The sequence below is a fragment of the Glycine soja genome, chromosome 8 (genome assembly GCF_004193775.1).
Source record: "Glycine soja cultivar W05 chromosome 8, ASM419377v2, whole genome shotgun sequence".
NCBI classification, from domain to species: domain Eukaryota; kingdom Viridiplantae; phylum Streptophyta; class Magnoliopsida; order Fabales; family Fabaceae; genus Glycine; species Glycine soja.
In genome coordinates, this window is record NC_041009.1 from 21,843,977 (window position 1) to 21,871,505 (window position 27,529).

At 33.7% G+C, this 27,529-nt stretch overlaps 3 protein-coding genes across 3 annotated transcripts; 1 reads left to right on the top strand and 2 right to left on the bottom strand.

The window, feature by feature from the left end:
• Window positions 1-7,761: 7,761 nt before the first annotated feature.
• LOC114422742 (protein COBRA-like) lies at window positions 7,762-11,499 on the top strand. Its single transcript, XM_028389245.1, has 6 exons — window positions 7,762-8,008; window positions 8,933-9,012; window positions 9,470-9,926; window positions 10,169-10,328; window positions 10,416-10,693; window positions 10,841-11,499. The coding sequence occupies exons 1-6, from the start codon at window positions 7,927-7,929 to the stop codon at window positions 11,128-11,130; spliced, it is 1,347 nt and encodes a 448-aa protein (XP_028245046.1). The 5' UTR covers window positions 7,762-7,926; the 3' UTR covers window positions 11,131-11,499.
• Window positions 11,500-13,665: 2,166 nt separating this feature from the next.
• LOC114422743 (COBRA-like protein 4) lies at window positions 13,666-16,416 on the bottom strand. Its single transcript, XM_028389246.1, has 6 exons — window positions 16,256-16,416; window positions 16,079-16,158; window positions 15,112-15,568; window positions 14,873-15,020; window positions 14,510-14,787; window positions 13,666-14,423 (listed from the first exon to the last, which is right to left on the bottom strand). Exons 1-6 carry the CDS (start codon window positions 16,305-16,307, stop codon window positions 14,143-14,145), a joined length of 1,296 nt encoding a protein of 431 aa, XP_028245047.1. The 5' UTR covers window positions 16,308-16,416; the 3' UTR covers window positions 13,666-14,142.
• A 6,558-nt stretch (window positions 16,417-22,974) lies between these two features.
• On the bottom strand, window positions 22,975-25,133 carry LOC114424025. Its single transcript, XM_028390898.1, has 4 exons — window positions 24,834-25,133; window positions 23,433-23,651; window positions 23,163-23,354; window positions 22,975-23,076 (listed from the first exon to the last, which is right to left on the bottom strand). Exons 1-4 carry the CDS (start codon window positions 25,131-25,133, stop codon window positions 22,975-22,977), a joined length of 813 nt encoding a protein of 270 aa, XP_028246699.1.
• Window positions 25,134-27,529: the final 2,396 nt, after the last annotated feature.

Sequence of the window (27,529 nt, forward strand, 5' to 3'; positions counted from 1 at the left end):
ATTTCTTCAAGAACATGGGATTGTTGCCCAATACACTATGCCTTGTTCTCCGGATCAGAATGGTGTGGCAGAATGAAGAAATCGAACCTTATTAGACATGGTGAGAAGCATGAGGAGTAATGTAAAGCTTCTTCAATTTTTGTGGATTGATGCTCTTAAGACGGCTGCGTATATATTAAACCGAGTTCCAACCAAGGCTGTCTCAAAGACACCTTTTGAGTTATTCAAGGGTTGGAAACCAAGTTTGCGACATATACTCGTTTGGGGATGCCCGTTTGAAGTAAGAATTTATAATCCACAAGAGAAGAAACTAGACCCTAAGACTATTACTGGGTATTTTATTGGATATGCTGAAAGGTCTAAAGGGTTATAGGTTCTATTGTCCATCCCACAACACTAGGATTGTGGAATCAAGGAATGCAAAGTTTCTTGAAAATGACTTGATCAGTGGGAGTGATCAATTTCAGAACATTTCTTCTGAAAGGGATCACTATGAAGCTGAACCTTCTGGGACAAGTAATAGGTTGGTAGTCATTCCCACCCCTTAAGTTAAAATGGGTGTTAGACAACCAGTGATTGAAGTTCCACAAGCTGTTGAAAGTGATCATGTAGATCAAGTTGTTTGTGAGGAACAACATGATGATATTGAACAAACTGGTGAAGAACCATTTGAACAAGTTCCTCAGCAAGATGACCAAACAACATTAAGAAGATCTACTAGAGTAAAAAAGACAGCAATTCCTAGTGATTATGTAGTGTACCTACAAGAATCAGACTACAACATTGGAGTCGAAAATGATCCTGAGACGTTTTCACAAGCCATGAGTTCTAAGGAATCAAATTTGTGGTATAATGCTATGAGGGATGAGATGGATTCTATGGCATCTAACCAAGTTTGGGATCTCGTTGAGTTGCCTGTTGGTGTAAAAGCCATCGGATGTAGATGGGTCTTCAAAACAAAGAAAGACTCAGAAGGCAACATTGAGAGACATAAGGTAAGACTTGTTGCTAAAGGATTCACTCAAAGAGAAGGAATCAATTACAGAGAGACCTTTTCCCCTGTATCTAAGAAAGACTCTCTTCAAGTAATTTTGGCATTAGTAGATCTTGAGCTGATTCAAATGGATGTGAAAATGACGTTCCTGAATGGTGATCTAGAAGAAGAGGTTTACATGAAACAATCTGAGGGATTCTTATCTAGTGTTGGTGAGCACTTAGTCTGCAAGCTTAATAAGTCCATCTATGGATTGAAACAAGCCTCCTGCCAGTGGTATTTAAAATTTCATGAGGTCATTTCTTCATTCAACTTTGAAGAGAATGTCATGGATCACTGTATATACCAGAAGGTCAGTGGGAGTAAGATTTGTTTCCTTGTATTATACGTAGATGATATTCTGCTTGCGACTAAAGACAAGGGTATGCTATATGAAGTGAAACAATTTCTCTCAAAGAACTTTGATATGAAGGATATGGAAGAGGCATCTTATGTCATAGGCATAAAGATCCATATAGAAAGATCTCGAGACATTTTAGGCTTGTCTCAAGAAACCTATATCAACAAAGTTTTAGAGAGATTTAATATGAAAGATTGTTCACCAAGTGTAGCTCCCATTATGAAGGGTGACAAACTTGCTTTGAGTCAATGTCCTAAAAATGATTTTGAGCGGGAACACATGAAAAATATTCCATATGCTTCAGCAGTTGGAAGCCTTATGTATGCTCAGGTTTGCACTAGATCTGATATTGCATTCGCTGTTGGAGTCTTGGGAAGATATCAAAGTAATCCAGGTATTGACCACTGGAAAGCTGCAAATAAAGTGATGAGATATCTTCAAGGAACAAAGGATTACATGCTCATGTACAGACAAACTGATTGTCTGGAAGTGATTGGCTACTCCGACTCAGACTTTGCTGGTTGCATTGATTCACGAAGATCAACATCTGGATATATTTTTATGTTAGTCGGTGGAGCTGTATCTTGGAGAAGTGCCAAGCAAACCTTAACTGCTACTTCCACTATGGAGGCTGAGTTCGTTTCTTGTTTTGAGGCTACCTCGCATGGTGTATGATTGAAGAGTTTCATATCTGGCCTTAGAGTTGTGGACTCTATTTCTAGGCCATTAAAGTTGTATTGTGACAACTTTGTTGCGGTGTTTATGGCTAAAAATAACAAAAATGGAAGCCGAAGTAAGCACATTGAAATCAAGTACTTAGCCATAAGAGAACGTGTTAAAGAAAAGAAAGTGGTCATTGAACACGTCAACACTAAGTTGATGATTGCTGATCCTTTAACTAAAGGCATGCCACCAAAGAATTTTAAGGATCATGTAGTACGAATGGGACTTGGTTCCATGATGTAATTTCATTGTACGTACATTTGTTATTTTCAATGAAATTCTTATTCAGTTAGATATTTTCTCATATGGTTTTGTGCACATATTTATTTATTTCGAGAAAAATCATTCGATTTAGATATAGAATAAACATATGGTTTATTCATTAAGTTGAGAGCTAGTGTTGAGAGACTTGATATATTGTGGTACATGGAAGATACTACTCATCATCAGAGGACCTATCGCCATGACTCATATATTATGTTTCTTATTATGGTTGATGTTGAGTTAAATGGACCAAGTGGGAGAATGTTGGAAGCCCACGTTAAGTTCACGTTGCACTTTTTTTTATATTTTATTATTTTGGAAAATTTAGTTATTTCTGAATCTGGTCCATTTTCCATCCACATTCAACCCATATCTTTGCAATATATTTGCAACCACCTTCAGTAACAAATCACGTACTCATCTTTTATCTCATGTACTGATAACTTTCTATCTCACGTTCTGATAACAAGTTGAGCTCTATGATGGACAGACTCTATAAATAGGATGGGGTGCTCTCAGTTTTGTATCACCAAATCCACTTCTCTATTCAGAAAAAAAAATACATCATCTATTCAGAGTGAGTAAGGGTCTGGAAGAACAAAATTGTCTTTCAGGTTCGTGTGTGTGCCGCTTCGCGTTCGATTTGCAATGGTTGGAGGTACGCTCGTAACATTTAATTTCCGTTGTTTGATTTGAATATGCCATTTAAATTGATTTGCATGTTTAGATCAGTATATGTATATTTTTACATTTGAAAAACCCACATCATTATATGCATTTTAGACACCCAAAAATACGTTTTAAATCATAGAAAAATTAGAAAACTCATATCATTCCTAATTTTGATGTTATTTTTAATTAAGGAGGCTTAAAACATAACACCCATATACTCAGAAAATAAACTTCGCATAATAGGAAACACCCAATAAGCAAGATAGAGGTACTAATAGGCTCTGATACCAAATGAAAAAAAATATACATATACTGATCTAAACATACAAATCAATTTAAATGACATTTTCAGATCAAACAGCGGAAATTAAATGTTACGAGCGTACCTCCAGCCATTGCAAATCGAACGCGAAGCGGCATACACACGGACTTGAAAGACAATTTTGTTCTTCTAGACCCTTACTCACTCTGAATAAATGGTGTATTTTTTTTTTTCTGAATAGAGAAGTGGGTTTGGTGATACAAAACTGAGAGCACCCCATCCTATTTATAGGATCTGTCCATCACAGAGCTCAACTTGTTATCAGTACGTGAGATAGGAAGTTATCAGTACGTGATTTATTACTGAAGGTGGTTGCAAATATATTGCAAAGATATGAATTGAATATGGATGAAAAATGAACCAACTTCAAAAATAACTAAATTTTCCAAAATAATAAAATATAAAAAAAACGTGCAATGTGAAGTTAACGTGGGCTTCCAACAGTTGATACATAAAAAAAATGTTGAACCTATCTGTAGCCAACAGTTGATACATAAAAAAAATGTTGAACCTATATGTAGCCACTTAGCAAAAGTCAACACAATTGTAATTAATGTGATTTCTTACATCTTGTTAAATCACAATGAAATGTGCTTATTAATTCTAGTTAACTTGGTTTGACTAAAAATTAGGATGTTTGATTATAAAAAAAACGTTTAGAGTGCAGTTAAATATTTGGTTCTATGGGTTCGTATGTAGCTTGTTTTCGTGATAACAATAACTAGTTTTGGCCTTGTAATCTCTGCTTTGTTTGTTCCTTTTAAAGATATAAATCTCTATTTTTTTTCCTTTTAGAAATTTATTATTTAAAACTAATTTTAGTTTCAATATTATGAATGGGGAAAGTTTATCTTCCTTTCGACTTAAAAATAATCTTTTATTCTCTTTATTCTTTTTTTTTGTTTTCACTTTTTTTCCTAAACCAAACGAACTATTAGTGTTAGATATAGTGTTCGAGACAGATTTGTGTCATTTTTATCTTCTTTTTTTTCTGATGAAAGACACTCTTAAACTTGATTACTTTGTAATAATCTTAGGGTGATACTCCTATGAGACAATGTTTATACACGATCTTAAGGTGATGAATATATAGGCAGGGCAATGAGATGGGACAGGAGCAGTTTGACTATTCTCATCCCACCTTGACTAAAGTTACTACTCTGTATTTGCTCAACAATGGATATTACTTAACGAATCCATGTCTCGAAAACATGTTTCCTCTTTATCAAAATACATTGTCACATGTCCTAGAATATCACTGAAAATATTTTCGGCGAACCATTGAGTTTATGAAATTTACTAAAAATTACATTCCTAAAAAATGGCATATGCATAATAGGTATATTTCCAAATCCCAACAACAAAAAATGAAAAACCATATGTATCAAACAAAATAATTAAAAAAAAAAAGCATGTGAAAGACTTTTTAAATGCCCACTCACAACAGCTGGCATTCGTGTTTCTTTTATTCTTACACTGTGACACACAACATGACAAGTTAACGAAAAACAATTCTTACTTCAGACTTCTCTTGGATCATATGTCTAGTTGTATATTTTTCTATGCGAAATGTTAAACATACGAGCTTGCCGGGAGCTGTTTGGTTGCGTTTCATTGTCTTGTGCTTCGGAAAACGATAATAATTAATATTGCATATTATACTACCACAATTTTTAGTTAGAGAGAGAACCTCTAGAAATATATCATTTTACTTTGTTATTTTTTGAGAATATCAACGTAAAAAAGTATAAACTATTAATTTTTAGAAGAAAAAAATTAACACAAAATCTTCACACCCAACAAACACCTTTTAATGAAATTATTCATTAAAATAAATTGCTAATATATTAATAATAAATTCCGCTAAAAAAATACTAATAATAAATTATGAAAAAAATATTGGCAAAGCAATATTTATCTTGAAAATATTATGTATTGAGATCATGAATCACTATTAACATCTACGCGTCTAAAATTATTTTATGTTTTAGAATTTCTTTATTTAATTTTTTTCCTAACAAAAATGTAAAATATATAGCATTTTAACTATTTGGTCGTTAACTGACTATTGATTTATTATTTTTATTTCCAAAACAAGATACACATACTATATATATATATATATATATATATATATATATATATATTCTTACTTAAATAGCATTTTTTTAAAATGTTAATTTTTATTTTTTTATAAATATGTTGAGTATGCTATTATTTTTAATTTTAAGTCAAATTAAATATTATTTTCTATCATTGAAAATTATAGTAAAATATTTTAATTTCTATATTTAAATGAGTTTAAATGTTGTGACATATAAGATTGATTGAGTGATTAAGAAGGAAGAAAAGGAGAAAAGAGTTACATATTTAATCATCTCACTAACGAAAATTAACAAACTAATAATTGATATTTATTCATTAAAAAACAAAGAATTTAAATGCTAGTTATATATTGCCTATTTCCCAAAAAAAAAAAATCATGTTATAAAGACGAAGTGGTTACATTAGGAGAGTCTAATTCCGTCGGTAAGGTATTATCAGAAGCTGAGTGAGCCCGGTAGTGTCGGAGACCAATTACCTCCTTCCACCGACACAACAAGCTACTCAGGGTTTTGTACACATTTTTTTATCCAACCACGACACGACACGACACGTGTATTATATAGCATTATAGTTCAGAAAACGTCAATTTCTTTAATTTGATAAATAAATATGAAGCAGAACAAATTATGGAAGAGCTGACCGAATGCCACAGGTTGCTTTCATGAATCTTCTGACTTGGTTTGATAATGATGGGGATTAATCAATAGCTGTTTATACTATTAATTAATCTGTTTTCGTCTACTTCTTTTTGTTCCTCTATGCAATTTAAAACGATGAGGAAAACCCCATTTATATGGTAGGTGCAACTAAAGTTTGACTTCCTTTATTAATTTTATTTTTTAATGGAAAGCATTTCAAAAGTACATAAATTTAGGTTTTGAATAAAAAATACTACTAAAAAGTAAAAACGTGTTTACACAAAAAATTGCAATAACACTACTTTACGAGACATTATATGATAAATCATTTCTTGTATAATGGTAACTTGTTTTGAATAACATTATTGAATAAAATCTGAAAATATCTTGTATCGCTTACTCACATAATAAAAAAAATTATTCAGCTGGCCTTTGGGTAAAGAAAAAAGTGTGTGTTTTTGTGTGAGAGAGATATGAAATAAAAGATAAATTTTAATATAAAATTTAAAATAATTAAGTTGAGATTTATAAACTTATAATTTTTACATAAAAATTTCAATAAAAATAATAATCGCTGAAAATAAAAAGTAAAAATACCTACTAAATGATTGTGAAATTACAAAGGAAAAAACACATTAAAAATTCTCTTTGCATTAAAAAAATGAAGACTCAAATTTATAATGTATGAATTAATTCAACCCTAAAAATACACATTAATTAATAAAGGGCAGGTCCAATGAAAACTACTTTGTGATGTCATCTTACAAGTCTAACTAAATGGGAATTAATTATACTAAAATAGTATAAATATTGGACATTGAGTATGAGTTTTCTCTTCTAGAAAAAAAAAAAAACCCTTGTTCTTTACTACGTCCATAAAATTAAGTAGGTTCTTCGAGTTTTCGAAACTAATTCTTGTTTTCCAATTGAATGTATGAATGTAATAAGATTCATTTCATTAAGAAACGCAAGGGGAACAGGAGAATAGACATACCGGTGAGGAAAGTCAAAAGTGATAAACCACATGGCAAGTTATATTATATGTTGGGAACTACTTTATAATTCATTGTACTACATTTTTATCACTTGAGTTCAAAGAAACAATGCAAATAATTTTTTTAGTTAATTTGATGCAAACAAAAATGATTTTAATTTCAACACATTATAAATATAAAAACTTTTACATTATCAACTCATTAAAAATTAAGAAAATTAATAATCATATCATACATTACAACTTTCACTATTATATAATTTTTTATTTTTCACCTGCATCCTCCTTAAATCTTATTCAACATATGATGGATTTATTATTTACGCAAATTTATGTGATAGGATGGTTCTATCATACGACTAATCATGTACCACTTTTATCATAACTTTTGCTGAGTATTAACTGATTCTTTTGTCATTATCTTGCAGGCAGAATCCATTACTACCATTTTGCTTTACACAACAATATTTAATTTTTTGTAAAAGTGAATGAGTTTATCATAAAAAAAATTGCAAGGAAAAACAATATTTTATGTATATATAAAAAAAAGCAATATATAGTTGTACTCTTTTTTTTTCCTCACAGAACACCGCCAATAATGAGTTTAGGTACGTGCATAAGTGCATATATACCTTTCTTAAACAGATGATGAGCCAACTGGGACAAACCAGACACTCAGTTTCTGCCTCTTATTTTTTTTTTCCTCACTTTCTCTCTCTACTTTTTCTCTTTATTTCTAGTCTTCTCTGTCTATCATAGATCTTGAACTATCCTGGCAAGAACTCAGAGCACTAACATCTTGCAGCCACAAAAATGGGCTTCTTTCTGTTACCAAAAGCAACTCCTTGCATTTTGTTCTTGGCTCTGCTGTCTTGTACTTGCTTTACTTCTACAGGTTCACCTCATTACTATTTTTTTTTTTCCTTTTTTTTCCTTGTTTATGTCTTGAAAAGTTGAAATTTTGATTGGTTATGCGGTTTTTTGTTTGAGGGGCTGTTCAGTTTTCGTTAGATGCTCTACTGTTTCCATTTTCTGCGGTATTCATTCTATACTGCGTGGACCTTACGCCCTGTTGTTGGCTTTTGAAATGAAGGCTTGTGAAAGATGGAACCTTTGTTCTTCGAATTTGATAAAGAAAGTGGGTTTTGTCCGAATGTGGAAACTTTTTTTTTTTTATCATTTGTTAGCTTCTGGTGGGTAATCTTGTTGGTACGAATTATTTAAGTGGAAAATATGCCGTTTAACTTGTTTTGTTGCTGTAAAGATTTAGATTTTTAACAAATGAATAAATGAAAATTGTTTTCTGACTATTATTCTTTTAGTAAGTATTGATTTTGTATTTGAATTTTCGTTGAGTCAAGTGAGAAGTAATTTTCTGTCCCCTTTTGGAGTTTGGAATATGTTTTAAGTTTAAATTATGATTGCTAACACGGAATTTGTGCCTAAGAACTCCTGTAATTGGGAAAACCGTGCACGAGTTGGCGATCACTGATGGTGATCAGTTTTGGCTGTAAATGGAAGGAGGTTATTAGATATCTTTGGTGTAAAGAATGGAGTCATGAATCATACATGCTATAAGAATTAAATATCTAAAAATGAAGAACTATATATAGCTTCACCAGCCCCTTGACTTAAACAATATGTTTGCTTGTTTGCTTTACTTTTCTGTGACTATTTAAGCAAGTCTAGCAATTGTGTCTGTATCATAATTTCTATTGTGTGTATCATTATATGAATATTTCGAGGCTCAATATTTACTTTGCTTCTTTCCTTTCTGTTTACTTAATTTCCACTGTTTAATTGTCTGTTTATGTTTCAGATGCTTATGATCCACTCGACCCAAATGGGAATATCACAATCAAATGGGATATTATAAGTTGGACCCCAGATGGATATGTGGTAAGTATAGTTTTTTTACAATATCACCTATTAATTTGAGAAGCAAACCATCTGTTGTGCATTATGCATGGTGTTGAAATGTTTTTTGTTCCTTTTCTTTCCATTGGTTGCTCACATCTTTTGTGATGAATCTGCAAGTTCATGTCAGCTTCATCTCATGTCATCTATCAATTCTTACTTGGATTATGCAATGACCTTAACGTTTTGAAAAACCAAAATCATTTCATTCCAATTAGAAATGTGACTATTTAATTTCACTTCTGAGCTGCATTACAACAATTTTTTTGGTTTGTATTTACTATTTACTATTGAAATTTCTAAATCATTGAATAAGGTCAATAAACTCAAGTTTACATATGAATTTATTTAATTCAGTGGCTATAGCCCTTTAAAGTGACTTTAGCTTAGTTTTAATCCATTAGTTATTTAGATATCTAAGAAACAATTGAATATACAGGCTGTTGTTACGATGAACAACTTCCAACAATATCGTCATATCGCTTCACCTGGCTGGTCAATGGGATGGACATGGGCAAAAAAGGAGGTAATATGGAGCATGATGGGAGGGCAGACCACTGAACAAGGGGATTGTTCAAAATTTAAGGGAGGCATTCCACATTGCTGTAAGAAAGATCCGACGGTTGTAGATTTGCTACCTGGAACACCTTACAATCAACAAATTGCAAATTGCTGCAAAGGTGGGGTGCTCAGTTCATGGGTGCAGGATCCAACCAATGCAGTTTCCTCATTTCAAGTCAGTGTTGGTAGAGCTGGAACCACAAATAGAACTGTCAAAGTCCCAAAAAACTTCACCTTGAAAGCACCAGGACCAGGTTATACTTGTGGGCCAGCTAAGATTGTGGCACCCACTAAATTCATTACTTCAGACAAAAGGAGAGTGACCCAAGCACTGAGTAAGTTATAGGACTTTTTATGTCATTTTCACAGATCTCAATATGATTAGCTATTTTTCTCCTGCCTCCGACCAACCTCAAACTCTTCTTTTAACAAGGTTTTGTTGGTAACAAAATCCGGGAATCATGTTGCTAATTCTCTGCTTAAATTTAAAACAATTGAAGTTTACAGTTGGTATTAGTAACTATCAGAAAATTCTGGCAATTTACTATATCCATAACATCACTCTTGTTTATTGCAGTGACATGGAATGTGACATGCACATACTCACAATTTCTGGCTCAAAAAACTCCCTCTTGTTGTGTCTCACTTTCATCTTTCTATAATGATACCCTTGTTCCCTGCCTAACATGTGCATGTGGCTGCCAAAGTAACTCATCTCAGTCAGGGACTTGTGTAGAGTAGGTTTCCACCACTCAGTGTACTGTGAATTCCTTCTAGCTACTAAGTTGTGCACTCATATATTTCCTTTCTGTGTGGTTACACAGTCCAGATACACCACATTTGGCATCAGTTGTTGCTGGCTCTGGGAAGAATAACTTTTCACCTTTGGTTCAATGTACTCATCATATGTGCCCAGTCAGTATCCACTGGCATGTTAAGCTTAACTACAAGGAGTACTGGCGTGTGAAGGTTACTATTACTAATTATAATTACAGGATGAATTATTCTGAATGGAACATGGTTGTTCAACATCCAAACTTTGACAATCTGACTCAACTGTTCAGTTTCAACTACAAGTCATTGACTCCTTATGGTTCAATAAGTAAGTGCGATCTCAACTTGTTTCAGTTTCTGGAGTTAAAAATTTTCTTAAATACTGTGAAAATGTTATCTTAATTCTTCATAAAACATTTTACTCTTATTTTCATAAACGAGAAGGTAATTACTGATCTTAAGTTGCTTTTAACAGATGATACTGCAATGCTGTGGGGAGTTAAGTTCTATAATGATTTTCTAAACCAAGCTGGCCCTAATGGCAATGTTCAATCAGAGCTACTCTTCCGAAAGGATAAAGCAACTTTTACTTTTGATAAGGGTTGGGCTTTTCCTCGAAGGATCTACTTCAACGGTGACAACTGTGTAATGCCACCACCTGATGCTTATCCGTGGTTACCGAATGCTGGTGCTAGGCAAGAGGTTTCCTTGTTTGCTTTAGTGATAGCATCTTTGGTAGCCTTGGTATTTTATGCACCCGCATAAGTTTCAATCTGTGGTGTACAGTTAGGCTTGTAATAGAAAATTTTCAGTCAGACAGTTTTGACTCATCTTTGATGTCAATTTGGTATTTGAAGCATATGGGAGGATGACATCCAAGATTAGGTCACGTGTCCTATGATTTGTTACAGAGGATTCACATTGGTGGTAGAATTTGCTATTGTTGTGTTTGTTGTAATTCAATGATGTATGTATCATTATTATAATTGTAAACTGTAATTATAATAACTATACAGAGCAAGATGTCACACGAAAATATGGACTTGATGGATCATATGTGGATTTGAAATGATAATGGTCTTTTTACTTGCAGTTTCCTACATGGAATAAGAATGTTCTATGTATTATGCTCAATATGGTCTAAGAGAAACTGAATAAGAGGGAAATGCGGGTATCCATTACAGTATTACAATATAAACATTTACACATGATTTAGACAAAATCATTGCTGGGAATTATTTTCAGTTATTCACTATTTGTTGGACATTTTAGTGTAATTGATCTCTTTATTATGTTAAAATAAGAGTGCACGCTTGTTTTAATGTAATAACGAGATGTTTGGTTTAGGCAAATGTTGGAAGTTACATGAAAGTTACTAAAACTTCCATCAACGGTTGGAAGTTACATGGAAGTTACTAAAACTTCCATCAACTGCAATTTTTAAAGAAATAACTTTCATCAACCGCCAAAAACCACCTTTTCTTTGATCATAAATAATCATTCTGGTTCAGAAAGCATAACGGGTGACAAAACATACAAGACCAAAACAAAACTCTTGAATTATAATCTTCTGATTTTATCCGATTGAACAATTTTGATTGAACCCCGAAATTTGATTCAATCTGAAAGTGTTATACACGACTTCAGATTTATCCAGTATCATCTCGATTTTCAAATTAACCAACAAAAGATTGAATCAAATCTTTCGAGATGACGAACGATAGTTCGAAGATGACAAGCAAGTTTGCGAAGTTGGACAAGTTTGAAGGGCAGGATTTCAGAAGATGACAGAAGAAGATGCACTTTCTCTTGACAACATTGAATGTGGTGTATGTGCTGAGTACACCTATGCCGGTGTATATGGAAGACGAAATTCTGGATCAAACAAGGAAGCGTTCGAAATGGGAGAACGACGATTACATTTGTCGTGGACACATTTTGAACGGTATGTCTGACTCTCTCTTTGATATTTATCAAAATATTGAGTCTTCTAAGGAATTATGGGACTCTCTTGAATCCAAGTATATGGCAGAAGATGCCTCAAGTAACAAATTCTTAGTTAGTAATTTCTTTAATTACAAAATGATTGATTCGAGGCCTGTTATGGAACAATATAATGAACTGCTGCGAATTTTGGGTCAGTTTACTCAACATGATTTGAAAATGGATGAATCCATTGCAGTTTCATCTATAATTGATAAACTGCCTTCTTCTTGGAAAGATTTCAAGCATACCTTGAAACATAAGAAGGAAGAGTTGACTCTGGTTCAACTCGGTAGTCATTTCATGATTGAGGAGTCGCTGAGGGCTCAGGAAATTGACAAAGTCAATGATAAAAACGTAGCAGGTTCCTCTTCCGTTAATATGGTAGAGGAAAGTGGAACAGTTAAGCAAAATTACAATGCTAAAGGTAACAAACGAAAATTTCAAGGAAATAAGAACAAAGGTCCAAACAAACAGACAAAATTGTCATGTTGGAAGTGTGGGAAACCTGGTCATTTAAAGAGGGATTGCCGGGTGTTCAAAGGAAAGAACAAGGCTGGTCCAAGTGGGTCTAATGATCCTGAAAAGCAACAAGGTCAGATTGTAGTGAATAATTTTAATTCGAATACGAATTCAAATTATGTATCACTAATATCTGATGCATTCTATGTGCAGGATGATGATGTTGCTTGGTGGTTTGATTCGGGAGCAACAAGCCATGTGTGCAAAGATCGTCGTTGGTTCAAGGAATTTAGACCAATCGATGATGGCTCTATTGTGAAGATGGACAATGTTGCAACTGAACCAATCCTAGGATTAGGTTGTGTGAATTTAGTTTTTACTTCCGGAAAAAGTTTGTATTTGGATAATGTCTTATTTGTACCTGGTATTCGTAAGAACTTATTGTCTGGTATGGTTTTAAATAATTGTGGTTTCAAGCAAGTACTTGAAAGTGACAAGTACATATTGTCAAGACATGGTTCGTTTGTTGGATTTGGTTATCGTTGTAATGGAATGTTTAAATTAAACATTGATGTTCCTTTTGTTCATGAATCTGTTTGTATGGCCTCGTGTAGTTCTATAACTAATATGACAAAATCAGAAATTTGGCATGCTAGATTAGGACATGTTCATTACAAAAGATTAAAAGATATGTCAAAAACAAGTATGGTTCCTCCTTTTGATATGAACATTGAAAAATGCAAAACTTGCATGTTGACCAAGATCACTAGGAAACCTTTTAAGGATGTTAAAAGTGAGACTAAAGTCTTAGACCTTATTCATAGTGATTTGTGTGATTTGCATGCTACTCCATCATTAGGTCATAAAAAATATCTTGTTACTTTTATTGATGATGCATCAAGGTATTGTTATGTATATTTATTAAATACAAAAGATGAAGCTCTTGATAAATTTAAAATTTATAAGAAAGAGGTAGAACTTCATCAAAATGGGCTAATCAAAACTCTTCGTACGAATAGGGGAGGTGAGTATTATGATCCGGTTTATTTTCAATCTACTGGAATAATACATCAAATTACAGCTCCCTATACACCACAACACACACATATAACTTCAGATTTACCCAGTATCATCTCGATTTTCAAATTAACCAACACTATTCAGCATCTGATAAGCACTTGTGAATCACAACACACACATTCATGAGTCGGGCTTGGTTTTTTTCAAGCAATTCCGTAAGATTCTTCATACCTGATGTACGTTGTGGTGTGTGTAGGAAAACTTGGCTTCAAAATTTCACAGAAAATAATTGTATCTCGCCTACATACTATTTCACCAAACAGTTATCATGACAAGCATTGTCAAAACGAATGCTGGGAAGTTTAATAGGTTCACAGGGGCAGAATTAGGGAGGATTGGGTAGCTATCAGGTGGTGGAAGCATGCATTCCTCACCATTAAAGTAGACCTTGCGAGGAAATGCCCACCCCTGCTTGAATGTGAATGTATCCTGGTTCTTCTGAAGAAGAATTTCTGATTGAACATTCCCAGTTGGTCCAGCTTCCATTAAGAGATCATTAAAGTATTTCATGCCATAGAACATACCAGTGTCATCTGCAGAGAATACAATTGAGAACTCATTCTTAAGGGTTATATTGACTTATAGAACACACTTAAAAGATTTATTAGTTGGCACTCACTTATGGACTCATAGGGAAGTAAAGGCTTGTAATCAAAGCTGAAAACTTGGGTGACATTGTTAAGATTTGGATGCTGAACAGCAAGAGTCCAGAGGGAGTAATTCATCCTGTAGTTGAAATTTGTCACGGCAACCTTGACTCGCCAATAGTCCTTATAGTTGAGCTTCACGTGCCAGTGTACCCTTATTGGGCACATATGATGAGTGCATTGTAGCAATGGTTCATTGTCTTTCTTTGGAGTGTGAATCCCCACCATGTTGATACGTTTAGAGTTACTCCTGCATACCATACCAACATGTGAGAGAATGATTCTAGTCGTTAGATATTAAGAGGCTATTAACTATTTGGAATATCAGACTTTACTTGACACAGTTCCTCTTGTTCTGGCAGCCACAGGCACAAGTGGGGCAAGGGGTAATGGTCTCATTGTAGAAGGATGACAAAGATACACAGCAACCCGGGTTCTTTCTAGCCAGAAATTGTGAGTATGTGCAAGTAACATTCCATGTCACTGCATGACATCATAAAGCAAATGAAAACTAAGAGAATTGTTGAATGGAAGTTGGGGAAGGAAATTGATGTCACAAAGTTAAAGAAATTACTTAGTGCTTGAGTCTTGCGGCGCTTGTCAGGTGTAAGGAAAACGGTGGAAGGAACAACCTTGGCAGGGCCACAAGTGTAGCCTGGTCCTGGACCCAAGAGAGTGAAGTTCTTGGGGAGTTTAACTGTCTTGTTTGAAGTACCAGCTAACCCAATACTCACTTGGAAGGATGAAACTGCTGATGAAGGGTCTTGGCCCCATGCTGCCACCACTCCACCCTTGCAACAGTTTGAGAATTGCTGGTTGTAAGGCACACCAGGGAGCAAGTCTACAACTGTGGGAGTTTTCTTGCAGCAGTGAGGTACATTGCCTTTGAACTTAGAACAGTCTCCTTGTTCAGTGGTTTGAGCTCCTACCATGGACCATATAACTTCCTTCTTTGCCCATGTCCATCCCAAGGTCCATCCAGGATTCATGATGTGCCGAAACATTTGGAAATTGCTCATTGTTACCACGGCCTGGTAAAAAATGCAATACACAGAAACAGATGCTTTCATTACACGAAAGGTTACTCTTCAATTTAGTTACATCCATTTTACTCGCTTTGCAATAAACTGCAATGCTAGTTTACTATACTATGTGTTTGGATACACGTTGACAAAAATGATCTTGGTTAAAACTGATTTTGAAGTGATATGATTTATGTTTGGATATTTTTATTATAAAAGCAAGTTAGTAATAAAACTCACTATAAAATTGTTGATATAACATAAAAGCTACCTAAAGTTGCTTCAACCCAAAATCATTTCTTTAACATGGAACCAAACATGAAAATTTACATAAAACTACATTAACTGTAGTATTTCAACATAATTCTAAAGAATCTAATTTAATGTGAAACCAAACACTGCCTTAGTATTTTAATTTGATCTGTCAATACACCCTTGACAACTAGGTCTAGCTATTTCTAGGGATTTTGTGTGGCCTAGAAATACAAAACAAATAACAATGAAGTTTGTATTACTTACTACATAGCCATCTGGTGTCCATGACACAACATCCCATTTGATCGTTATGTTTCCATTTGGATCCAAAGGATCATACGCAGCTATAACCAGAAAACATCGACAAATCAGTTGGATGTCTGGGTGGAATGTAAGTGAAAGTGAAGCAAAATCCACAAACAGGGTAAGTTGTTAACTCACCAGCATAAGAAAATAGCACAATAACACATACAGCTGATATGACAAGCCTCATTCCCTCAATGTTGTTGTGCCTTTGGTGTTATCAACTATGTTAAGCTGATAACTGGTGCCAAGAGTTAGCAACTTTCTTTCAGTGAGAATTGTAGTTTCTTCACCTCAATGCTATGGAATTGGATGTGTAGTAATGTAGAAAAAGAGCCTTAAGGGGATTTCTTTGGGGTTCAAGTGATGGCTCACCTAATGGTTGTTAGGTACCTTCACATTTATATTTCTATCATTGTCTCACCCATGAGATTTCCTTTTGAACTTCCCATATCTTAAAGCAACGGCCACTGACCATAGAATAGGCGGGAGATACATATATGAGTGAACATAACACGTCAAAGGCAGTGTTTGAAGGTGTATTTGTCTCTGATGGCTTAGCCTCACCATACTGTGAAGTTACCATTGTACCCCTTATTCCGTACAGACAAATTCCTTCACAAAAATATATATCACAGTGTAAAAGAAAATATTATAGGTTTGTCCGAATTAAACAAGCCTAAGGTGATTCTATATTTAACAAGTTTACTCCAGCAGACGAAGTATATAACTGATACTCAAAAGGGTCATTTTCTCCCTTTCCTTTTTACCTTTTTTATTAGTCTAATCTAGCTATATGTATTGCTAGTATAAAATATTTTCATTCAAGCATCCAGTACGTGAATATGATGATGTGGTGATATAGTGATTCTTATTAGACGTCTGTATAAAAAAGTTTTACATTGATGGTGCATATTTTTATTTTTATTTTTGCCTCTAGGAACTTCCTATTTCTTTGAACTTTTTTCTTTTACTAAGAATGACAGGAACACAACAAGGGTTGAACAAGTGAGATATGAGATGAAATCAAAACTTGGTATTATGGTCCTCTTTTGTTTACAACTTCATCATAGTATTAGGTAACATATGTCACTTCTCTAGACCTTGCCAACTAATTTTGTGAACTTGCTCTTTATGGTCTTGCTTTTGTCACCACGTTGAGTCAGAGACATGAGTTTGAAGCAAGCAAGCTAAGTAGGGACTAGGTAGTGAGTTCCTTTCTAATCAAAAGGACACTCTAGCTGCTGCATGCATCTTCATAAAACCTTGATTGCTTCAATCCTTTAACAGCAAAATTTCTCAGTTAGATACTAATTTGGTGTCTTTTGCCCCATTGGCCTATTACCCTCAAGACTTGATTATGAATCGTTTCGTATGCAAATTATCTGTTTTTTCGGCCCCATAATAATACAAAACTAATACGAGCTTTGTATCGAAAGCCGACATGGTTGTTAGCAACGTTACTCAACCCTATACGTGCAACATATTATAAATTCTGAATGAATATAATCAATTCTAAATTATAAACAAATAAATATTATAAATTCATCGTATGAATACGTTATCAAATAGAGTTTGACGTGAATTTGGTACGTTAAATTTTAGATTAGGGGAAATTTACCCCCATAAAAGGGTCCTTAGGCTGACCAAATCAATACCCCGTTAGGAAAAATGTATTACTAATATTTCTCATTACTAAAATTACATTCCAGGATTAGGTGCTGGAATTAATTAAGGAGGTGTAGGAAGTAATTGTCTGATTTCATTTGGTTTTCAGTCATATATTGAATTCTAGGGAGTTGCTTTGTGCATCCAGCATTTTTGTTGGGACACTCGTTTGTACAAGTCACTTCTACGCCTTCCTTGTTGTTTCTTCTTCCTCGTTCTTCTTCTTCCTTAGTTCATGTGCCTTCCTTGCTGCTTCTTCTTCGTGGTTTTCTTCTTCCTTCGTTCCTGCTCCATCGTTGTTGCTTCTTCTTTGTTCCTGTTCTTCATTGCTTCCATTCGCGCTCCGTTCATTGACGCATTTTCCTTCTCCTTCGAGGTAAGTTATTCCCTTTATCATTTTCAGTTTGTTTGTGCATAGTTTTGTTTGAATGATGGAGTTTTGATTGTTGGCTGTCGACCATGGTAGCATCAAAATGAGATTTTTTGTGAACAAAAAGTCATACGAATTGACAATCCATAATCTGTATGACCCATACGGATTGTCAATCTCTATGATTTTTTTTTATTCTAAATTTATTTTCTGATTTATTTTTTTATGTTTTTATTGAAAATTTATTTTCTGATTTTTTTAATTGTAAATTTATTTTCTGATTTTTTTAATTTTTTTTTGTAATGTAATTTTTTTTGTATATTAGCAATAGTTTTAGCAATTTTATAACTATTGATTTGGTGATATTATTTTATAGTGGTATAAAAACAATACAAAAAAATTATTTTAGTAATTAGATTGGTAAAAAAGTTATAATTAATATAAACGAATTTGAAAATAACAATACTGTAATATTAAATCTGTTTAACTTTTAAAAAATATTGAAACTAATATTTAAAAGATATTAAATTTTTTAGTTATAAAAAATATTGAAACTAAAGTTTAAAGTAATTTAAATTTTTTACTTTTAAAAAAATATTGAAACTAATATTAAAAAGATATTTAATTTTTTAGTTTCGAAAGATATTGAAACCAAAAGTTAAAATAAATTAAATATTGCAATTTAGTTTTAAAAAATTGTTGAATTTAAAATATATTAAAATTGTTAGTTAGTTTTAAAAAATTGTTGAAATAAAAAATTTAAAATATATTAAAATTGTTAGTTAGTTTTATAAAATGATTGGAACCAAAATTTAAAATATTTTAAAATTTTGTTAGCTAGTTTTAAAAAAATGATTGAAAGCAAAATTTAAAATATATTAAAATTGTTAGTTAGTTTAATAAAATGATTGAAACCAAATTTTAAAATTGTTAGTTAATTTTAAAAAATTATTGAAACCAAGTTTTAAAATATATAAAATTTGTTAGTTTTATAAAATGATTGAAAGCAAAATTTAAAATATTTTAAAATTGTTAGTTTTAAAAAATATTGTGCAAATAATGGTTAGAACTAGAGGTTTCGGACGGGCTTTAGGCCAAACAATAAGAAAAGCCCTAGGGAGGAGAGAGGCTTGTGACGATGATAATGATGCCCCCCAGTGACGAAGGCCTATCGCATCTGTTTGTAGGCAATGACAATAGGCACGTGTTGTTGAGGATCCTTCTACGGCCGTGGAGGAATTAAACGAAGAGCAGCAACAACCACTTGTTGAAGAAGGTGTTACTGATGTTGAGGGTTTTTCAGGTGGATCCCATGACACATCAGTCTTGGGAGATTTTGAAAATCACATTGCTTTGAGAGTATGAAATGGAGAGGTATGTAAATCTTAAAAAACATAAAGCACGTAGCTTAGAACTTATTATTTTTTTGTTACATGATCAATATTATTGTTTGTAGGAACGCCCTGAGCTGAAGCTATCTTCCCATGGAAGGAAGATGGCTATGTTCGACAAGCTTGCTCCAGAGATTGCAGGCCTTGTGGCTGCCAACAGACTAAGTCCTTTGATTGCATGTTCCCTAGATACGGGCGATCGGGGACTTATGTCTGCTTTTGTGGAACGCTGACATAAGGAAACTAGTAGTTTCCATTTTCCTGTAGGAGAGGTGACTAACACCTTGGATGACGTGGCGTCGTTGTTGCATTTGTCGATCGTAGGGTCGTTCATAGCTTCGAGCAACTTCATGTCAATGACATTGTCGATATGTTGGTGGAATTACCCGAGGCCAGCGCTGTAGAGGCAAGAGCTTAAACGATTCAATGTCATGGCTCTTATGTTCGACTATCCTGGCTACGAGACGTGTATTGGATGAAAATCAAGGCATGTCACTGGATCGTAGCAGCGCGAACGTATTTGTTGCATCTGCTTGGATGCACACTCTTTGCTAACAAGAGTGTCACACACGTGCACGTGGTATTCTTAGATGTATTGTGTGACTTAACGTAGAGTGGGACTTATGCTTGGGGCACTGCTGCACTTGTGCATATGTATGATAATTTAAATGAGGCGTCAAAGAACACTACGAGACAACTTGCAGGATATATCACTTTGTTACAGGTTAGTTCACATGTTAATAAAACATTTTTTCGTTGGCGTTGGTTATTATATGTTGTCGCTTATTTTAAGAAATATGTTTGCAAAATATCTGTAGTGTTGGATCTACGACATTTCTCGTCTGTTGGTTCTGCCATAGCTACCGAGGATTACGACAAGCGGAGATCGCGTGCATGCCGATGGAGGCATTACCCGTGTCAATATATCGTAGGGGTCTAGACAGACTGACCCCTGATGTTATGTGTTGGATTCCATATGGTGATCCCCGTTCATTTAGAGAATTTGAGGTCATCTCCTTGTTTTCTGGTCATCTTAGATGGGGTCCCTTGACGGTCATTCACCGACCGGAGAGGGTTGTAGGACAGTTTGGGTACATTTAGACCATTCTGTTACATCCTCCTGTGCCTTCGGCTTTTGTTGAAGAAATGAATGCTAGATGGATGTAGTTCGGTGACTATATTGCACCTGTAAGGCAAATTTGTGTAGTGTCTGGCCAGCGATCGTCAAATTAAATGGAGTGGTTCTACATGATTTCGCACTCGTTTATGACTCCGGCACAACCAGGGGATCCTCCTAGAGTTCTATCGGTTCAGCAATATGACACATTTTTTGAACTAGATGTGCCTCAGCAACCGGTGGCGGCACCTGATGAACCAGACGTTGATGTGCATCATCCTGGACATGCAGTGGTAATATATTTTTTTTTTCCGTATTTTGTGTTTGTTGTTTTGTTTTTTATTTTATTACTAACAATTTTTATGTTTGTTTTTTTTTCACTTACTAGGATGGTTATGTAGCAATTGTTGATAAATTGGAGAGGCTACTGAACTTGAGGATCCTGACCGAAGGAATAGAAGCCTATATTGTTGCTGAAGAATGTATGAGCATCGCCAGAAGCTACATTGGCCAACCAACTAGAAGTCACAAATCGAGGCGTAGGCAGCGTGTGGACGATCATGCGTTAATTTTTAATTTTTTGGATAGTTTTTTTATTTGGTACATTTATTTATTGACATTGACATTTGGTTAATTTATAAATTTGGTGTGTTACTTACAGACACGTGGTTGATTATTTTATACAAATTTTTGTTATCCGTTTATCGTTAATTAGTTGTTAATGTTGATTTGAGGAATAAATTGATTCGTCCTTAAAAAATTATGAATGTATATTTTTTTGCAACATTTAAGCATCATAAATCATTTTCAAACTTGACAACATATTGTGAATTGCAAGCGTCTGTTTAAAAAAATGATTACACCTACATACTGACATAGAAATGACTACTCAATTATTTTAGTTCTGATAGTAACAATACATGTCTAATGCAACATTAAAGCATGAAACAACATTGTGGTACTTGACAACACATAGATAGTGGCACGCGTCTATTTTTAAAAAAAATACTACACCAAAAAAACTGACATTCAATTGCCTACTCGGTTATTTAAGTCTAATTGAACAACATCTATAAATACCACAAAAACACTCTTAACAATCACACATTCTCACCCAATCTACCTTTAGAAACCAAATTGTAGTCTCGAAAGTATGACATTTTTGGGAGAAACAAGCAGTCAGACCATTGGTAACTCCAGATTAGCTTTTATTTTTCCAAATAGATTGATTATTCACAACGAATCTAGTGTTTATTCCAAAGTTCCACTCTGATACCCATGCGAGTACCTAATGAATGTAGTTTTGAAACACTAAAAAGCAAAATGCACAATACTTTTCAACTAACCAACGATCAATATTTGGATGAAATTTACTACCAACAGTCATTCGCTGATGCATGTAACCAATCTGTCTTTCAATCTATGCAATTGAAAAATGATGATGATGTTAACACAATGTTAATGTGTAATGATCAATACTCATGTGTTGGCCTGATTGAGTTATTATGTACCATTGGTAGAACACCAGATGATATATTAAACTTACTTCAAGCCACTATGACTCATACTCATGATGTCCTATTATATTACAACGAGAGGTGGAACATGCCATGCTAGGGCGACTTTGTGGGTTACTCGTTCATGGAAAAAAAATCCAAAGAGATTTGACATTCCTTTAGGATGTAGCATCGACGAACTCAAGGATGTGATCAAGCAAGTTGCACCTCAAGGGATTCCCCCTTATGGTATTCATTAATCATAAACAGTAAGACGATTGTTTTTTCGAAAACTAGGTCATTCTGAGTATTTAGAAAGAGTTATCAAATTTGAAATAATTGAGTTGAAAACTGACAATGACGTGTTGAAGGTCTTAATACAATCTAACTACTGGAAATGATTTGGCCCAATAGAAATTTTAGCTATTTTTAGTAAACTGATAACCAAAATGGAAGACGACATGTCTTGGTCGCAACATGATTCAATGCAAAATTAGTATTATTTAATTGTAGTTTTTGATGCATTTTCTTTTTGTTTCAACTCTCTTGTAAGTTAATGTAATGTTTAAATTGGTGTCCATTAGCTAATGAAACTATATGTTTGTTATTTTCAAAGTACTTATTTATGTCGTAATCTTTTAAGTTTATCTTAATAAAGCAACACAATTAGTGGAAATAACATGCATAGCGTAAAACATGTGAACAAAATAATTATTTACAGAAACGTCAGTGGAAATAACATATTTTATGTTCATTCTTCACCTAAATTGACAAATTTGGTTTTCAACCTGGACAAATTTGTGTAACGCTGCATTCTACCTATGTATTGGGTGGGCCACTACTTTGCCTGATACTGGCAATGTGTATTCCACAATAACGCCAATGGTGGTAAAGGACAATAGTCTTGTAAGAAAAACCTGTCACATAACGACAACACAGATTCAATATAAGATAACCAACAACATTGTCAACATTTTTACTAACATAATGATTATGCAATTACCTGAAAAAAATGATTCTCATACACATGAACAATGCATATTACGCGATGCATAGAAGAATCTGGTGGTGGTTGACTTCTAAGAGGAAAAAATGTCATGTTTTGTTGTCGTAAAAGAGAAACAACGATCACGTTGTATCGTGAAGTAATTACATATTCCATATCCGTAATATTCATCCATTTGTCTATGGTAACCTACATGTAACAAACAACAAATAGTGGTTACTTAAATGTCATTTTAAGAAAAAGTCACATAACAATAAACTTACGCACCATAAATAATCTGTCAACAAGTAGGAAACGCTTTAATTCCTCAAATCTCTCTATTCCACCAAGTAGATTGATATACTCTTCTAACCAGCTTATGAGTTCTTTATGCAGATGGTTGCGCACCAATGACCACGAATCTTCACCCATACCCAATAAGGCAACTATGGCACGATAACCACATTTACAATTCACTTTGACATCAATAATGTTTTCAATAGAATCCTGGATGCACGGATGAAATTGATTCAACATTGGAATATTCTGTCTCTGTATTGGTTGCTCAGATGATGATGCACTATGTTTCACTGAAGAATTACTATTTTGTACAAAGTGTAATGCACCAATATACTCCCAATAAGACAGATCACATTTTGTTGACTTTTGTTGTTTGGTCAGCGGTTTTTTTTGGAGAACCTTTGGTCTTCACGTTTTCTAGAGGAGGATACATAGAGTTCAGATCAAGAAAAGAAATTTCCCAAAGATTTGTCTTCGAATGTACTTTGCGACAAACATCAAGTTGCTCAAATCGTTTCGATATGGTTTACATCTCCTCAGTTATGGTCACATCAGCCTCACATAACCCTTGATCTAAAAAACCGAGTCTACACCAAAAAATATGGATTATCTCTAGTGGTATGGAGCCAACAACATATTTAGACAACTCACATGCACATGGAAAACCGTGGGTAGTCCTCATGACACATCCACAACGTGAAGGGTTTTTGCCTGCATAAGCTACATACTTATACTCAGCTGCAATTTTATTTAAAGCGTACCTTGATACCATGCCAAGTAGTTTTTTTGTACAAGGTAACTTTAAACACATGCCCAAAGATATGCGTACTTGTCTCAAAAGATGCTTTAATTTGGATGTGTTGAAGTGTCATCATGTTGTTCATTGCTTCCCAAATATTGCATATGTCACCAAGGTTATTTTGTAGAAGTCTCTTTAATGACCAACGATCATTCTCAATCCTACAAATGAAATATACAACAACGTATAAACAACCGCAACATTTTCAATTAAGTCAACACTTAAACAAATCAACACAAACAAAAAACAATATTCATACATGTTAGTAGTTGTGTTTCCTAGATGCATCACTTGTTAGTCCATGCTTTAACAAATTTTTCTTTGTGTGGAATCACCCATGTGAATATATTGGTTAATTTGACTGCATCAGGATGACTCCAGAACAATTCACGTACAACATTTTAATCCTTCATCCTATGCCAGTGAATATATTGATCTCAATCAAGTAGCATCATGAGTTGTTGCATTTCGGTATTACTCCCTCTTATGGAAGAACAGTAAGTATTTATGGCATTGTAAATTTGTTTGATTGTTGCATAACTATTGGCATTGTGCTCCTTCAACGTCAAAATAATATTTCTTGACTTTACCATGGACTTCGTCATATCAGCAACAACAATCTTCTCATCTTTAGTCAATCGACCCGCATATGGATGCTCAACAAATGACTTTGTTATTTCATAATTGTGAGTCCCACAAATTAACTTCACCATCCATCCTTCTTCTCCCAAAATTGGCTTCGCACGAAACTTAAACAGGCATCCACTTTTTCTACTACCAGTGTATGTTCTAACCAAATCCTTCTTCTTAGGCTTATACTTACCACTCCTTTCGCAAGCTATTAACAAAAATGATGCCCTTCCTCTAACACCAGTATTTGTGTACCTCATTATCACAACAATAAATCCAATTTCATGAGCCACTAATTGAGCCCAATGTAAAACTTTATCACGGGTAGCAAACAATTATAACACAATTCAAAGAAGGTCTGAGATCAATGAACATTTATGTAATATAATTATTGTACCAACAACAAATTAGACAAATACTTGAGAAGTATTAAAGGCATAAGAGCAATCAATGTGTTCTACTTTCACGCCAACATCTTTCTCATTTTCAACATTCATATCAACTTCTTCAAACATGATAGTATCATACCTCCAGTGTTCTTCATCCATCTTAATAAAACATTTAACAAATTAAATGATAAACAAAAAATGACTTAAAAAAATTATACAATCACTTTATTTGTTATCGACACAAATATAGCTCTATACAAAATTAAAAAAACATGTATTGTACATCATACAACAACAAAATACATTTTCACTACATATCTTCATTAATATATTCAATTATAAAAAATAAAAATAATATTATAATTACACAAATGACTAATAAATATCATATAAATGCTAATAAATACATCATTAAATTAAATATCAAATTTGTTTAATTATCATTTGCTATAATGAACATCTAAATACATTATTCAATTAAATATCATATTTGTTTGATTTTCAATCACTGTAATAAATATCTGAATACATCATTCAATTAAATACCAAGTTTTCTTAACTATTAATTACTGTAATAAACATCTAAATACAACATTCAATTAAATATCAAATTTGTTTAATTATCAAATTTTGTAAATAATTAAATGTATAAAAAATTCTAAATAAATTATAATTTTAAAAAAATCAAAACATACGGATTGGCAATCGGTATGGTTCATACGCAATCGGTATGGTTCATATGGATTAACAATCCGTATGAACCATACCGATTGCCAATCCATATGTTTTGAAAAAAAATTATGCACCTTTTCTTCTCCAACAACAAAAAATCACCGAACTTCACCGTATATTCGTAAACAGCGCACGTACACCACTAGAGACAACAAACGCTTAGAAAAGAATGCTAACGAAAACAAGTTACACTAAGGGAGTGTAGTTTTATGAAAAAGGTGCTACAAAAATGAAAAACTTGATCTGTTATTTATAACCGAAAATACCCATAAGGATTTTTTCAGTATTTAGGAAAACTGCTGGGTGTACCAGCAATAAAGCTGGGTGCCCCGAACAGTTCCCTGAATTCTATTGGTATAATAGGCCCATTCGTTTTGCTACGAGCCCAACAATTTTTTTGGGATAAAGAGTCTGTTTTTATTTTCAGAAATCTAATCGTTGTTTGAGAAGGACTAATTCGCATTAGGGTGTTGCTAGGTGCACCCAGCAATTATATAGGCCATATTGCCCTTATAATAAAATATTTAAAAAAAGCCTCAGCCTACGCACCCAGCATTTCAATAAAAAATTTCCTCTCTTCCGCGCACCCAGCCTTCTAACCAGTTTCGCCATTGTCGCTTGTTGCTCAAGTTTTTTGGTGCGTTTGCTGCGTTTGTCATCGAGGTTAGTAGTTTCTATCTTCCCTCCCTTTTATCTGCTAGTGTAATGTAATTTAGGGTGGTTTTAAGGTAGGAGACTTCTCGCTTTTAGGTCTGAGAAACCATGGGAGAGAGAGGTAGGAGACGAAGAGTTTTTGGACCACAGAAGAATGTTCTTCCGTAGGTGTTTTTGTGTGAAAATCGTTCATACGGAAGAACGTTCTTCTGTAAGAACATACAGAAGAAGGTTCTTCCATACGAAGGGTTACTTTCTTATGGAAGAAGGTTCTTCCGTAAGAACGTATGGAAGAACCTTTTTCCGTGTGAAGGATTTCCTTCATATGGAAGAACCTTCTTTCGTAAGAAGGTTTTCCTTCTTGTGGAAGAACCTTCTTCCATGTGAAGGATTTCCTTTTCTGCAATTTGATTTTTGAATTTTTTTGTTTGTTTTTTAATTTATATTGCTTATATGTTGTTATTAGACTTATACATGATTATATCTAAATTTATATTGCTTATATTGTTTGGAAATGCTTCACGGTATTGGTATTTTGTTACTTTTGAAAAGATAATTTTACTTGCATTGCTTTGTTGTTTATATTGGAATTGATATGTTGCTTTTATTGCTTAGATTGTTCTTGTATTTTTCTTATATTGGTGTTGGTATTTTGCTTATACACAGTGGTGGTATTTTGTTGCTTATATTGGTATTGGTATTGGTATTTTGCTTATATTGGTATTGGTATCGGGATTTTGCTTATATTGCTTATTTTGCCTAGGATTGAGTTTATCCCTAATTTGTAATTGGAATGTGTAATGCATGTAAGCATTAAAATTTCCTAATTCAAACTAATTCAAGCTTATATGAGTATGTGTAGGGTTATCTCTGGACCTAAT